General features: G+C 57.4%; 1 protein-coding gene across 3 annotated transcripts; it reads left to right on the forward strand.

Annotated features, from left to right (window-relative positions):
- The first annotated feature begins 1,726 nt into the window (after positions 1–1,726).
- On the forward strand, positions 1,727–13,171 carry TMEM240 (transmembrane protein 240). Of its 3 annotated transcripts, none has more exons than XM_004947403.5 (4): positions 1,727–1,862; positions 3,010–3,116; positions 7,585–7,793; positions 8,295–13,171. In XM_004947403.5, exons 2-4 carry the CDS (start codon positions 3,025–3,027, stop codon positions 8,441–8,443), a joined length of 450 nt encoding a protein of 149 aa, XP_004947460.2. In that variant the 5' UTR covers positions 1,727–1,862; positions 3,010–3,024; the 3' UTR covers positions 8,444–13,171. The 3 variants fall into 3 exon arrangements, with proteins under 3 accessions (XP_004947460.2, XP_040507244.1, XP_024998462.1); XM_040651310.2 differs by lacking the exon at positions 1,727–1,862 and adding an exon at positions 2,118–2,748 and having other exon boundaries at positions 2,975–3,116; XM_025142694.3 differs by lacking the exon at positions 1,727–1,862 and adding an exon at positions 2,118–2,748.
- Positions 13,172–15,280: the final 2,109 nt, after the last annotated feature.

Here is a 15,280-nt window from a genome sequence, read left to right on the forward strand (position 1 = left end):
GCAGGAAGGTTCTGTATCCCTCAAACACACGCACTGCTTTTCTTAGCTGGGAAAATAAAGAGGAAAAAAAAAACCCTGCGGAGAATGAAGGAAGAGATCGGAAGGCTTTGGGATGGGGAGTTCAAGCAGCAGCTGCCATAAGGTGTGCGGGGTGGGTTCGTATGGGTTTGTCCTGTCCTGGTTTGTTCCTGGAGGCTCTCTGAAGGATTTCATTCAGCCTCCTCTGCTTTTCTGCTCCGTTGTCTGATGCCACTGCTTGTTGCCATGGGGATCCTTACAGCCCGGGGAGGAGAAGGGTTCTGTAGGGACTGAACTGCTTCAGTTGATCCCTTTAAAGATGTATTTCAAGCAGGCATGGTGCTGAGCGTCTGGAGCAGAGTTCTCTGTGCAGCAATGGGACTAAAGCCTTCGCTCTTTATTTCTGTGTCTGGAAATGTTTTCTGTTTTCAGCTGAACTCATCCCGTACAGAGCTCCTTGGGTTGTGCCTGGTGGGCACAGTGCCCTTCTTTGGTTTGGCTGATAGGAGATTTCTGCTATGAAAGAGAGCTTTCAGCCCTGCTCTGCTTTCCCATCGGGTTGGAACTAGACGATCTTGAAGGTCCCATCCAACCCAAGCCATTCTATGAGTCATTTCTGCTTTCCTTTCACCCACGTGTGATGCTGTTGGGCTGTGTGTGGTGCAGGACAGCCCTTCCTCTGCCCTCAGTGCTGCTGGATGCACGGGGCTGAGGATCAGCAACCCCAGCATCGCAGCCCGGTCAACGTGTTGCTAGGCAGACTATCCGGCTCCAACTTTTATTCCTGCTGCACGTGGGAGCTTAGGTGAAAGTGTTGGGAAAACAAGTGCTGGGACCAGCATGGGAGCACTGAAAGGAATGGGAATGCCTGGAGTCCCATCTCCCACTGCTGGGTGCTGAGCCTTGGGAAGCTCTGTACCACGGGTGGGAGCAAAGCTGGGCGTGATGAGGGCCTGTGCACAAAGAGCCCGGCTTAGCAAATGCTTCACACGTGTGGTTTCATTAAAATAAATTAATAAAAACTCATCTGCAATGCAATCTGTGCTCTAATTTGAGGACACCGTTTAGCGATTTTAATTGTGTGACTGTATTTTGGTATTTCCAATACCCAGTAGTAGGTTAATGACTGTTCCTTGAAGAATGGAGTTTATATAACACAAGTCATTACATAAGGAGGCTGATTGTGGCCTGAGGAGCTGGAGGAAAACAAAGATGCAAGAATGCAAACCCTCCAAGCAGCAAACGGTGGCCCCGAGCAGCGCTGGGTGCCAGCAAGGTGATGCTAACCTTGGGCGATGTGATGTGGCTGCTGCCGGGCTGTGTGACCTGTCCATCCCTACCGCACGGTTTCACGGCACGACCGACCGACCCAAACAGAAGTTGTTACCTTGTTCACCGAGCTATTTCTCGCAGCAGAACCCAAACGTGGCCCGAGCCGCCTCGGCCCAACGATGTAAAACCACGGGAGAGCCCAGAGCACGACCTTCCCTCGGACCCTGGGCTCAGAGAGACGGGACGTGCGCCTTCGTGGCGCTTCTGCTCTCCCGCATCGTCGCGGGGTGGGAATGCGGAGACGCGGGGCCGGGCCGGGACCCCCGCGGCCGCGGGGCGGCAGGGAGAGCCCCGGGACAGCGCCGGGGCCGGGATCGGAGCGAGGAAGACCCGGGCGGGAGGAAGGGCGGGGTGGGGATGGTGCGGGACTGGAAATGCGGCCAAGCGCCGCTGCCGGGGCTCCGCTCGGGAAAACCGTGCGGCCGCCAGGCGGGGGGAAGCCCGGCAAGGGCAGGTCCGCAGCGCTGCCGCTCGAGATGAGCCGCTCCCGGAGCAGCGTGTCCCCGCCTTAGGTAAAGGCCCGCGGAGGGGAGGGAGGGAGGGAGGGAGGGAGCAGGGGAGGGGGCGGCCGGCCCGGCGGGGAGCAGCCCCCCGCATCCCGCCCCGTCGGAGCCGGAGCCCGAGGGTCTGCGGGCATTGCCCCGGGGCGGGAGGGGGGGGGGGGGGGGGGGAGGGGGGGGAAGAGCGGAGGGGGAGGACGAGGGGGGGGGGGAGGCGTGTTGTTTTTTGGGGTGGGTTATTTATTTATTTATTTATTTATATTTTTTGCGCCGATCGGGAGAGGTTGATTTTGGGGAGGGTCGGGGGAGAGGATGCAATGAGGCTCCCCCGGACTGGGTGATTTTTGCAGCTTGCCTCCTCCTCCCCCAGCCTCCCCCCGGCCTCGGCTGGCTCGCTCTCCAGTTGCTGCATGCGGGGCTGTGCCGTGTGCCCGCTCCCGGAGCCGCCGTGGCGCACCTCCCTCGGCCCAGCGGCCGGCAGCCGTGGGGGGGGGGGGACGCCTTTTTGAGAGTATCCATCCCATTTTTAAGATAGAGATATTTTTTTTATTATTATTATTTTCATCCTTACCTGTCACCTTTGTCTTAGGGGGAAAAAAAAATAATTATTATATATCTATAACATAATAACATAACCCCCCCCCCCTCCCCAGCGGGCAGCCCGAGGCGCCCGGCACGGGGCAGTGCGGGTGTGAGCGCGGGGGGCGCCCCGCCGCCCCACCGCCCCCCGCCGCAGCGCAGCGCGATGCGCTCCGGGCTCCGCGCTGCGCAATAGCGCGGCCGCCGCTCGCAGACCGCGGGCTGGGGGCGGCCGGAACCGACCGCTACCGATTCCCCGTTGATGTCCATGAATGCAAACACCATGATTTTCATGATCCTGGGCGCCTCTATCGTTATGGTAAGAGATTTTGCTTATTTCCCTCCCCTCCATTCCGCCTCCCCCCCTCCCCCCCCAACCCCCCCCTTTCCCTTCCCCGGCCCCGCGCGTCCCCGTGCGCTCGGTGTGTGTGTGTGTGTGTGTGTGTGTGTGTGTGCGCCCCGGGGAACACCGGCGATTGTTTTCTATATGACCGCTTCAGTCTTTGGCAATCAAACTGGAGTCAATGTTTTATTCCATCATCCAGAGTTGACCAGATGCCTTGGTTATGGGCTCTTACAGGCAATAGCTTGCTTGATGGACATGAATGCGTTGCTGGACAGATTTCACAATTACATCCTACCGCATCTGAGAGGGGAAGACCGAGTTTGTCACTGCAACTGTGGCAGGTGAGTGAAACCTGCGGCGCCGGGCTCACCTGACCCGGCCCCTTCCACCCCACCTGGCCGGGGGAGGCCCTGTCTGCATCCCGGCCATGTCTCAGCATCGACACGGGGGGGTCGGGGGGGTCGGTTTGTTTTTTCTGCAAGAAGAGTTTGCCGTGGGCCTGGAAGTCCATTTTCCTTTGTGTGCATGCGTGTGTGCAGGCATCCGGCAGCCCTGGGGAGGAGAGGAACTTGGATTGAATTCCAACAGTCGGTGTTTTGCCTTCGCAGTCATTGGGCCGTGTGCTTTCCCTTTGGGGTTGGGGGTTGGGGGGGGGGTGGTTTGTAGGCTGGGTGCTGGTGAGGATGGGGTTGCTGTGAGGGTTGGGGTCCGGGCAGCTCTGTGCCCAGGATGGAGTGCTGCTGCTGAGGACGGTGTCACTTTGAGGCTCCGTGATTGTCAGTCAGCTTCCAATTCTGGGCGGCTTTTCTCCTGAGCCATCATGGTGCTGCACAGAGCTCAGGCCCGGCGCTGGGGGATGTCGGGTGATGTTTTTGCTGCCTGCGAGTTTAGGGCTGCACAGTTTCCTGCCACGGCTGTTGGGCGGCGCTCGGTTCCCCCTGAGAGCTGCTTCTCGTGCCCTGGGTGATGCTGAGGAATTGAGCTTTGGCTGCGGAGGTGAATTCTGGTTTTCTCCATGATCCCTGTCCTGCAGCCCCGGCCACTGCCTCCATCCTCCCTGCCACTGCCTTCCTTTGGTGGCCCCAGATGGGAGCTGAGCTCAAGTTGAGGCGTGCAAACCTTAACCAAAGCCGCTGCTCATCCCATCCACCCTACCCTCGACCTATGGTTCCTGTAGCAGAACAGCAAGAAGGCACCTCCAAGGCCATACAGAGCCAGGCCAGAGCGATCTGAGAGCAGACCCCACACCCTTGGGCTCCTTGGGCACCTCTACACTACTGCCAGTTGGGAAGCAACGTCTACAGTGCCTTTGGTTTCATTTGTCAGGGACTGCCTTTCCCTTGGGTAATCTCATGGAGACTTCTTTTGCTTGTTTGAGAATTGTCCTCTGCCTCTTCAACCCATTTCTCTTTTTGCTTGCCGCGCTCGTGTTCAGCGGTGGTGAAAATCAGCTGTTGGTGATGTACTTTAACACTGCCAGGTCCTGCTGGTGTCAGTGGCCGCGTTCCTTCTGCCCAAGGCCGAGGAGGGGGCAGGGCTGCGGATGGATGGGCCGTGGCACTGTCCCCAGATGGAGGCAGGTCATTTCTTAGAAAGTCTCCAACGCAGCTTCCAAACTGTCAAGCTGACAGGGAGTGAAAGGTGGAAGTTCACCGGCTGCCTTAGGTATGTGTAAGAGATGGATCTTGCCAACAAAACACAAAGCTGCCTTCACTCCCGAGTGAGGGGTTTTGTGCCCCGTGCTCCCTCTGGTTCCAGGGGTGGATGATGAACGTGCCTCATCCTCTTTGCAGCTGCTTTCCGGGCTCAGCCCCGTGCACACAGCTGTGGCCCAGGTGGGGGCATATCCTGGAGCTGTGAGCGGTGGCACCGGGTCCTGGCAAAGGGCTCTGACCGTGCTGGTAACAAAAGGGAGCCCTTGGAGGGGGGCTGCAGTTCAGCGTGCAAGACCTGAGGGAAGAGCCCAGGCTTCAGCCCCTGGCTGCCCTTGGGGTGCCTCACTGGGGTCTCCCGGTGGCATGGCTGGTGGGGCAGGGATGTGCCATCCCCTGTGCCTCTCCATGATGGCCCATGCCTTGTGTGGAGGTCCCAGGACAAGTGAAAGGAGCATGCTCTGCCTGCTGTCTCCTAAAACACCTTCTGCTAACGCTTGCCCCGTGGGGCTCCCGTCTCCTGCAGCTGAGGACTCTGCTCTGGTTTCCATGTTCCTGAGCACTGGCTGTGAGTAGGGAAAGTTGCTGGGCTTGAGAGTTTTGGGGAAACAAAGCAGCCCATCGCCAGGGGCTGCTGAACCCTGACCATGCAGGGCTGCTTCAGACCGAAGCTGTTGGCACTTGATGGCAGAAGCAAGGTAGCAATGCGCTGGGATGAGAGTGATGTGGCCATGCTGGGCGCTTTTTAGGTTTGTAATGTCAGAGGGGAGCTGTGGCCACAGGAGGTCAGAGAGGGGCTGCGTGGTGCCAAGCATTCAGCAACTGCCACGGCTGCTTCATGGCCCTTCTGTTCTGGGACAGGTGGCCATATCTGAGTTGCACTGATGGCTGTTTGGTGGGGGGGCAGTGTCCTGCCAGCTGGGTGGTAAGGAAACTGGTGTGATGATGGTGCATGGAGGGACAGCAGGGCTGGCCCTGGCACCTGGAGGTGGGGGCTGCTCCCCTCTAAGCATCTGCCTTCTTGCTGGAGGTAGAAGGGCTGAGAGCCACATCTGAGAGCTCCTGCTGATGGCAGTGCAGGAATGTTGCTGCTGGATTGGATCCCTGGCACCCTCCAGCTCCAATGTGGGAAGTTATCCGGGCTGTCCATAGCCCCTCTGGTCCCCCTCCTTGGGCTGTCCCCGCTGCAGGAGCCACAGGGCTGAGCAGGGCTGCAGAAGCACAGCGCTGCCCCACTCCGGGTGCCTCTGTCCCAGCCAGGAAAGGGTCCTCTCTGGAAGCAGCAGGCTGGCAGCAGATCAGGAGCTGGGTGATGTCATGCAAAGGAAAATCACCAAAGGGCGTCCGTGGCGGCCGGGTGAGCTGGGGAGAGCAGATGACACCTGCATGGAGCACAGACCCATAAAAACCAGCCCAGGGGCTCAGGAGTTCCCTGCCTGGGACAGGGTGAGGAGCTCAGGAGCTCTGATTGTGGTCTCCTCCTTACCACCGACCTTCTGGGTGACCTTGGGTGAGTCTGTCCCTCCCAGGCAAAGACGCTGTGGCAAAAGCCGAGCACCAAAACCCACCATTTTTGCTCTGTTTCCTCCTTTTTTTTGAACACTCTGAGCAAGTCCTTAATCCTCCCTGTCTCCATACCCTCTGTGAACACGCTGGGAGGCCGGGGATGCTCACTGTTTGTGCTGGAGACCACCAGGCCTTCCCTGGGCTCCCGGAGGCTGCTATAGCGTGAAGGGTCCCTGGAAGACATTTTCACCATTGCAATGGATCCATCCCCATTGCTGCAGCCCAGCTTTGCTGGCCATGGCTCTGCCAGGAGCTGGGCTGCTTGGCACGTTTGGGGAGAGGCTGCAAGGTCAGGCAGAGATGCAGAACAGAGGCTCCGTGCCTCCTGCAGCCCCTAGGATGGGTGCACCTCAATGCCCGTCCCGGGGCTGGCCAGCAGCACAGGATAAGCTTTGCTCTCCTAAACCCTAAACAGCAGTGCTTTTTGAAGGGCTCTGGTGCTGTGCCTGGGCTGCAGCAGCCAGCAGGCTCGCAAGGTCACTGGAAGGGACATTAGCGCTTTGGGCAGCTCCATAGGGAGCATCCCAGGCACGCCGGCCACGGCTCCGCTCCGTCACGGCTGCACTCAGGGCTTCACGCACTGCTTGCTCAGGGGTGGGGGAGATCTGCCCCCATCACAAGGGCTGGGAAGGGGCAGGAGTGCTTGAGCGTGTGTGCCGCTGTCCCACCTGAGCCGGGGCTGCCTTGCTGGGGACAAAGCAGTGAACCCAGTCCCTGCTTTGCTTCGGGGGTGCAGGCGTTGGTGCTCTCCAACAGGGCCACTCAGCTCCTTTGCTGCTCGGTACCACCAGTGGCTGCACGTGGCTGTGTTTCTGGGCGCAAGGTTTGGCCTCTGGCACGGAGGTGACGCCTTCCCTCCCTGGATCTGCCTCCCAGAGCCATCCAGGCCACGTTCCAGTTTCCAGCTCCCTCGGGCTGCGGTGGGGACCCAGGACCTCCACACTCTATTAATAACTCTCCATATCGATGTGCTGATGCCTCCAAATTGCTCCTGCCATGTCCCCAAGGGCTTGAGCTGCCAACAGAAGGCTTCTGGGGGGCTGACCCTCTTCCCCACCCCATCCCAGAGGCTCCACTGTCCTGCTAAGCCAAAGCGAAGCAGAAAAATGCCTACAGGTCTCCCAAGCTTTGTCCTTTTTGGGACTCACCAAGCCCACGTGGGCCTCTGTTCGGCCCTCGTGAAGACAAGGGCTGTATTCACCGAGGATCCTGCAAGCAGAAGTCCACTTGTGACACTATGAGGAAATTTCCCAGGCGTGATTCTCCATCAGCCTGCACGTGCAACCCGAATATGCAACCGGTGCATCCTCAGAGGCATGGCTGACCTCTGCCCTGAGGGAGCGACCGCTGCAGCCCCGAGTGTTGTTTATTGCATTACAGATGATGAGTGCAAGCACGGGCAGCCTGCGTCAGCAACGCGACGTGAGCTCTGGGCTGCAGGGTGCCGTGCTTTGCTCTTTGTCTCCCTGTTTTTGAGCCCAGCGGTGTCGGTTGGGCTTCAGAGCCCCTGGCCATGGAAGCAGGTGGTGGTGGGAAATGTTCCCTGCTCTTCTCCACTGATGCTTCTCCCCATTTCTGTTCCCCACAACAGGCACCACGTCCATTACGTCATTCCGTATGATGGGGATCAGTCCGTGGTGGACTCCTCGGAGAACTACTTTGTGACTGACAATGTAACCAAGCAAGAGATCGATCTGATGCTGGGACTGTTGCTGGGTTTTTGTATCAGCTGGTTTCTGGTGTGGATGGATGGGGTTCTCCACTACGCCGTGCGAGCCTGGAGAACCAGCCGGCGGTACGGTAAGTGCTGCCCTCAGCACAGCCTTGGGCCAGATGGTGGGCTCTGGTGGCTCCGTGTTGGCCGTGGCCACGTCCTGACCTTCTGTGCATGGAGCTGAGGGCTCTGCTCCGGGTGCTGGCTGTGCGTCTGCACGTGTGGGCAGAGTACTGATGAAACTTGGCTTGAAATCGGGGTTTCTCTGCAGCCCCGGTTTGCAGCCGGGAGCCTCGCGTTGGCCGCAGGCTCAGGTGCAGACTGCATGGCTTTGGCACGCCGGCTTTCTGTGCTGCACTCCAGGAATGGAGCTGCTTCTGTGGGTGGGGGTGTTGTAGTGCTGGCTGCCCTGTGAGGCTGAGCAGCTTTGGGGACCTCCAGGAGCCGCCTGGCTGTGCTCCCTCTGGAAAGGGGGTCCTTCCAGGTGGAGCAGAGGGCTCTGCCTGCTGGGATGCTGTGCAGGTGAAGCAGGAGAGCGCGGGTCTCGGCATCCCTGTAACATCTCCCTTCTCCTTTCTGCCTTCCAGACAATTCCTGGTCTTGGATCCCAAAGTTTTGTAACTTAAAGGAGTTCAGAAAACGTCACCACAGGCAGTACGAGGAGGCGACCGGGAACATGGTGCACATCAAACAGAAGCTGTACCATAACGGGCACCCCAGCCCGAGGCACCTCTGAGGACCTCCTTCCCCTCCAGAGACTGCAGTGAGGTTTTAAAGAGGACTTTGCTCATCTTCCAGGGGAACAGCTCTTGGTTTGCCCCTCTCTGGAAGCCAGCGAGGACATCATTTTATTTCTCCATCCCGTGTGCCCCCCCTCGGCACACCACGATGCACAACTAAGCCAGTCCTGGATGCTACGCAGCCAAGACATTGCACTGTGTTCCACGTTTTATTGTCAGACTTGTGTACATATGTAAAAAAAAAAAAAAAAAAAAAGCAGACAAAACCGACAAGAAAAACAAAACAAAACAAAACAAAACAAAACAAAACCAAAACCAGAAAAGAGATTTGCATTATGCTTTCGACCCCCCTTTTCCTGGCATTCACGGCTGTCCTGCACATCCAGCTGCCCTGCGGGGAGTGTTGGCCGAGGGTATGGAGGTGGGAGCGCATGAAGAAGATGCGGGCTCTCATCCGAGTGCTAGAAGCCCCCCGTTTCTTTGGTCCTTTGGTTTGGTTTTGCTCTTCTCTGATCCTTCTGTTGCTAAAATGGTGGCGGGTTTGGACAGGGGCTGCTGCCAGCCGGATGGGACGGCAGCGTCCCTTTGCTTCGGTTCGTGTTTTCGGGCATTGCTGTGGGGGAAGGAACGTGTGATGGATTTGTTCTTCGTGTTGCTGCACATGGAAACCTGCCTTAAGCAAGCTGAGAAACCTTCCTAGCAGGGCGGCAGCTCTGTGAGGGATCAGCCCACGCGATGGGGCTGGTGCTGTTACTCCTTGCTGCTGTTCGAGAGGGTGGAGGAGTGGATGGGGCTGAGAGGCTTTACACCTGGCTTGCACCCTGATCCACGTGCCGCGTGGAGCACTGCAGCAAGCTGGGCTTGGCCCGAGGCTCGTGGGCCTGAAGCCAGGAAGGGCTGAAGTCAAAGCAATGGATGCTCCTGTGGGGTTTTTGGTTTTGCTTCCGCTGGGCACAGCTCAGGTGTGGGTTTCAGTGTCGTTGCGACGCCTCTGAAGCCCCACTCCACACCCGGAGACCTTCGTGTCCCAATGAGCGGCTGGGAGCGATGCTCGTGGGCAGGGATGTGCTGGGCTGGGAGCTGTGTGCTGTGAGCCAGGGAGGAGCCGGAGCTGAGAACCAAAGGCGGTGGCCCCGCAGCTGCCATCGCTCCTTCGTTCCTCCTTCCGTGGTGAGCAGGCTTGTGTTCATATGGGAAAATGTCCAGGACTAAAGGATGCTGAGTGGTAGCAGGACTGCTGGTTTCTTCTGCGGGTTCCTTGGCTCTGTCGATGGCCTCCTGTTGTTCGTTTGCAATGTCAGAGAAGGGAAAAGGGCACCATGACCCCCAGCTCTTCTCCTCCCTATCCCAGCTTCTCCACCTCGCCTTTTGGTTGCTTCCTATGCCCAGGACCAGTTCTGTTATTTATGAGCCCCAAAGCCGGCCAAGGGCCAACCACAGCCGCTCTCCCCACTTCCTACCTTTGCTGTCCCATAGCGCCTCTTGTCTTGGAGTCCCACTTTCTGTCATAGCCCCAATAGTTGCCCAGTCTGTACTTGTGTCTGTCTGCTTGACTGTCTGTCATTTGGACCTCTGCGATGCCCACAGCCCCCTGTTAGCATCCGGGGAGCGACGTTTCCTTTCCAAGACACGAGGCTTTGCAGCTTCCTTTGTGTGCTTGCCCATAGGGGCGCAGCCTCCGGGGACAGAAGGTGCCCACCTCCATGGGCTCAGAGCCAGGGCGGGCTGGCCAAGCTGTGCTTGCCCTTGTGCCCTGCTGGCACGTTGGGGTTGAGCTGTAGCACAGAACAGGTGGGCGCCATTCAGTTCTGAGTTGAAGATGGGGCAGTGTTTTGCAGGGGAGGAGGTTCCACCATGATGAGGACGAATACTGAGCCTTTGGAACAAGTTATGGGGGAAAATAAGATAAAACAAAGAAACAGACCACCTTTGAATAAGCATTCTGCTCGGTGCCTCTCACAAGAGGGGTTCAAAGCAGCGATCTCAACTCAGAATTGACCAGACTGGCTTTGTCCTTCTCTGGAATCCGACTGTGGTTGAAACATTAACTGTGAACCTTGCAGCTGGAGGGAGGGAGGTGGCAGCTCACGTGGATCATCACATCCACACCGGGATGTCAGATGTCTGTTAGGCTCTGGAAGACAAAAAACCAACCCTGCGTGGTGCACATCCCCATGGTTTAAGAACAGGAGGTTTCCTAATCTGCTGTGGCTGCAGCAATCACCCACGTGAGCTTCATTTTGTTTACGCTCAGCCAAAAAAATGAAACAAAATAGAAAATACTCTCAGTGCAATTCAATTCGATGGGAACAATCCACTGCTCTTGAAACCATGGGATGCAGCCCTTCCTCGCAGAGCAGGACAAAGCCAGCAGGGTTACCCCCATTGGCTCTTATCCTTTATAAACAAGGGGCAAAACTCCTTTCCACGCAGCAAGGCCACTACCCAAGTGATGTGGTCTGTGCAAGGGCAATGCCAGGCGAGCTCAACAGTTGGACTGGGTGATCCTAGGGTTTCTTTTCCAACCTCAGTGTGAGAGACATGAAGCTCTGTGTTCCTGGGCTCAGCTGGAGCTCCTGTAGGTGTGACCCTATGGGACGTGCCCATTGCTCCACGCTTGGGGTGAGCACTCCCAGCTCTGCAGCTGCTCACTGCTCCGTCCCTACGAGGCTGCTGCTGTTTGGCCGTGTGAAGTCTGCTGTTGCTCCGTCTTCTTTCCCCGTGCATGTGTTCGTTTTGCTTCCGTCTGGGTGTGGGGGTGTTTTCTCCTCGTTCATTGTCTGAGATGTACTTACTGTTGACTTGTTTGTTGTTCCCTGATCCAGTCTTCCCTCCCCCCCAAAAAAAACCCCCAAAACAACCAACAAAACCAAACCAGACCACAACAACAACCCCAAACCCAGCAACAGCCCCACGTGAAAAGGGTCTGGGTGGGGAGAAAAGCAGCGGTGGCATTGGGGAGCAGTCACTGCAGGGTCAGGGCATTGCAGAATAGATGGTGTGGGGTGCAGAGCTTGGACAAGGAGTGGGATTGTGCTCCGTGTCCCAGAGCTCGGCCACCAGATGCTCCGAGGGAGGTTCCTGCAGCATTTGGTGGTGGAGGAACGTTGTGCAGCCTCGGGAGGGGTTATTTTTAGAGCAGAGAGACAGCGCTGCAAACTGTGCGTGCTGATCCTCCGGAGCTGGGATTGGTGCTGGAAACATCCTCCCTGAGAGCAGCACATGGAACCCAACCTGTGCCAGCCCTCCTCTGCTCCTACCGCGTCCCTTCTTTGTAGGAGAGCCATGTGCTAACGAAGGCCGCCTCGTCCAGTTGCTTCCTATCTGGAATCACTGTGGCTACATGCTGTAGGAGGCCCAGGAGGGAGCCCAGACCCACATCCCAAGCTTCACACCATGGCAGGGTGGTCTCGGTGGCTCTCGCTGCTGTTCTCTACCTCATTTTCCAGTTGCACGTGGCTGGGAGAAGAGAATACCCAGTCCTAAAGGATTGTAAAGAGCTGCTGGGATGGTGAAGGAAGCAGAGCATCTCCCAGGAGAAGGGAAGGCTTCACCCATCTGTATGAGTACCTGGAGGAAGGGAGAAAAGAGGACAGAGCCAGGCTGCTGCCCAGGGATGGGACACAGGCAATGGGCACAAACTGGAGCGTCAGAAAGCACTCTGTGCATGGTGAGGGTGCTGGAGTGCTGGCACAGGTTGCCCAGAGGTTGTGGAGCCTTCTCTTTGGAGAGAGAAGGATGAGGTGACCCCACCCCAGGCGGCGCTGCTGGAGCAGGGGCTGTGCCCAGAGGTCCCCCCTAAACCTCAACCGTGTAGAGATTCTGCAAAACACAAAGCTTTGCAGGTTGTGGTAGGGAACTGAAGCTTCCCTTCAGCCCACGAGCCAGTATATCAGACTGTGGGAGGCACATGCGAACAGCAGGAGCCCTCACTTACCTTGGGTACCATCTTGGAGGGCACAGGCAGGAGAGCCTTGGGGCAGCCCCACTGCAACGCCACCCCCCCCCCCCAGCTTCTATGATGGGAGGGCTTCAAAGGTAGAAGCAGCCAACAGAAGCTCCCAGAGCATCTCTAGAGGTGAAAGGCCAGAAGTGCTTCCATTACTCACGCATTCAGCAGAAGTAGAAAGACTTTTGGACCAGAATGCATTCACCCCGAGTACGCTGCTGGAGCAGATGTGTCTTCCAGTGGTAGGGCAGCATGCAGGGGAGCAGGGCAATGCAGCACAGGAGGAACCTCCTGGGATTGCCCTGCAGTGAGGACACAAGGGCAGACCCCAGGGTGCTGCTATCCCTGATTGTTAATCCTTTCTTTCTTTCTTTCTTTCTTTCTTTTCTGCATTCGAACCCGTTCTGCATGCATCAGACAGGAGAGGTACAACTTGAGTTGATAACAACAGAGGGAGAGGTTACCCTCTGCTCCGAGTCCAAGCCCAGAGCAGTCCCTACTGTAGTTGAAAAGCAATAATGGCCAATTTTCTATTAAACACACCTGCCCGTGCAGATGGCATTAGGGCTGCTGTGCCCGAGCTGAGGGACGTCCCGGAGCACGTGGTGGGGGAGGCAGCAGGAAAAGCACACTGTGATTTTATTTGGGTCAACGAGCGAGCGTAATTCAGCCATTCCTTCCCTTCCAAGGATATGTTTGTACCGTAGGTAACCAGTTCTGCTCCTGAAACTAAGCCCACCCTTTGCTGTTTGTCAGTAAAATATTCTTTTTTGCATGTTTTGCATCCGAGTGGTTTTTCTCCCCCCCCCCCTCCCCCCGTCCCCCATAGTCTTTGCACTGAACGATGCTGCTGGGATGAGCGGGGCTGGATTGGGGTGGGGGAGGCAGCTGTGCTCAGCCCTGAGCTGGGGATGAGAGAAAGAGGGCCACGCCATTCCCAGCCCCTGCATCAGGGCTGGGTGGGGAGATGCTGAGCACAGCAGCTCGGTGACAAAGTAAACACTGGGCAGGATGGCACTGAGGACAGATAGATGACCAGGCTGTAAATCTGCCTCCCAGCTGTAGCATGGAGCGCAGGGGAGGCGGTTCAGCTGGCGGCGGTGCGATGGGGAGTGATGGATCGCTCGCTCATCCATCTGCTCTTGGATTTGCTCTCCAATACAAAGCACTGCTTTAATAAAGTGCTATTAGCTCATAACTCACTCTGTGCCAGGGATGGGGGATAACCTCAGCCTGGGGTTGCCGTCCCATCTCCATCCCCTCGCGGCAGGTTGGCCGGGTGCCACCTCCATGGGGACACTGCTCATCCTATGAGCCAACGGCAAACCCAACCCCGATGGGAGAGATGGGATGGAGAACTCCATGGTGTTAACCCCGAGGAAAGCAGCACATCCAAACCTACAGCTACGGCTGTGCCAAGCTGGCCAAGGCTGCGTGCAAAGTGCCCGAGTTCCCTGCAGCCATACCGCTGTGCATAGCATGAGGGGACTGGGTCCAAACAATGGGATTTCCATTTGGATTGGATGGAACTGACCTCATCAGCTCCCAAAACACTGCCTGGGATAAATGAAAGCCCCCAGGCTGCAGGAATGGAGAGCCGTGGCACTGTTCCAGTGCAGTGAGAAGTGAGAAATACAGCAGGGTAGGAAGACTGAACCCAGGGAAAACAAGTTGGCTGCTCCTCACCTTACACCATGCAACATCCCGAGCTGCTCAGTGCTCCCAAAGCATCCCCGGCTCTTCTGCTCCACTCATGCAAGAGAAGCCTCGGTGCAACACACGCCTGCACAGCACAAAGCGCGCATCAGCAGCAGCGTGAGCACCGCTGCCTGTGCATCCCTGTAGGAACCTGGTGCAATCTGAAGGAGGAATTGCATAAAACAGCTGAGACAGCAACTGCAGTGCCTGGCTTTAGGGCAGGGTTCTCTTCCAGGCTGTATGTAGCAGCAGAAGTGCAATCAGCATAAGGATAAGACGCGGTACCCGGGCACGCAGGGGCGCTGCAGGACACCCAGCCCTACAAAGCAGCAGCTCCTCAAATCCTCCCGTTCCCTCTCTTGGCACCCAGAGGAAAGCAGAAGAGAACCACGCCGAGAGAAGCCAGCAGCCAGGGGCACTGCTCGGCCCTGCTGTCCCACCATGCTGCCAGCTGCAGCCCCCAGCAGCCCCCGCTGCCCTCCGTGCTCCCAGGCTCACGTCAGGCTGCATCTCCCAGCGCTCAGCAGCAGCCACCAGCAAATCGGGCACAGCTGAGGCTGCTGTCAGTTCCTGTCGGAGGAGGGCAGCTCAGCAAGGTACTCAAGGGCACAGATTTGGGTCAGACAAATGCGCTCATGCTGTGTAGTTACAGAAGGGGACTCGGAGCAACGCACAGGGTTCAAATCCAGTTCAAACTCAGGGAAAAGAAAACCGCAAGGTTCTCCGGGCTGCACACAGATGGAGCAAATGTCATCTGATCAGGACAGGCTTCTCTCCATGATTTGATGGCAGAACATCTCTCTGCTGTTCCAGAAATGAAGTGAAAGACACGCAGAGTGAGAGCAGCTCCATGGCAGCAGCCAGGAGCTGAAGAGCCCCGCCGTCGCCACCTGCGTGCCAGAGCCCTCCATGTGTGACAGCAGGAGAGCAGTGATGCTGTGCAGGGATGCGAGCAGGGAGGAGGCACAACCCTGGGTAGGATGTGGGGGAAAAGGTCAGAAATGCCTCTGCTGGAATGTCAACCTGATGAATTCATATACGTGGGAGGAGAAGGCTGGGACAGCCCCAGGGCTCTTGCACAGCTGGGTCACCAGGACGCCCCAAAGCAGCGTCGGATGGCCAAAAAGGATTTGGAGTTGGCCCTCTCTAACAGGACAGGCTACACAGACTAACACAGCCACCAGTG

This window comes from Gallus gallus, chromosome 21 (assembly GCF_016699485.2).
Source record: "Gallus gallus isolate bGalGal1 chromosome 21, bGalGal1.mat.broiler.GRCg7b, whole genome shotgun sequence".
NCBI classification, from domain to species: Eukaryota; Metazoa; Chordata; class Aves; order Galliformes; family Phasianidae; genus Gallus; species Gallus gallus.

Bases quoted from the DNA above. Each gene is read 5' to 3' on its own strand.
- TMEM240 (XM_025142694.3), top strand. From the start codon at position 2,692: ATGTCCATGAATGCAAACACCATGATTTTCATGATCCTGGGCGCCTCT. The intron at 2,749-3,009 runs GTAAGAGATTTT...GGGCTCTTACAG, and splicing joins TGGGCGCCTCTATCGTTATG to GCAATAGCTTGCTTGATGGA. The intron at 3,117-7,584 runs GTGAGTGAAACC...TCCCCACAACAG, and splicing joins TGTCACTGCAACTGTGGCAG to GCACCACGTCCATTACGTCA.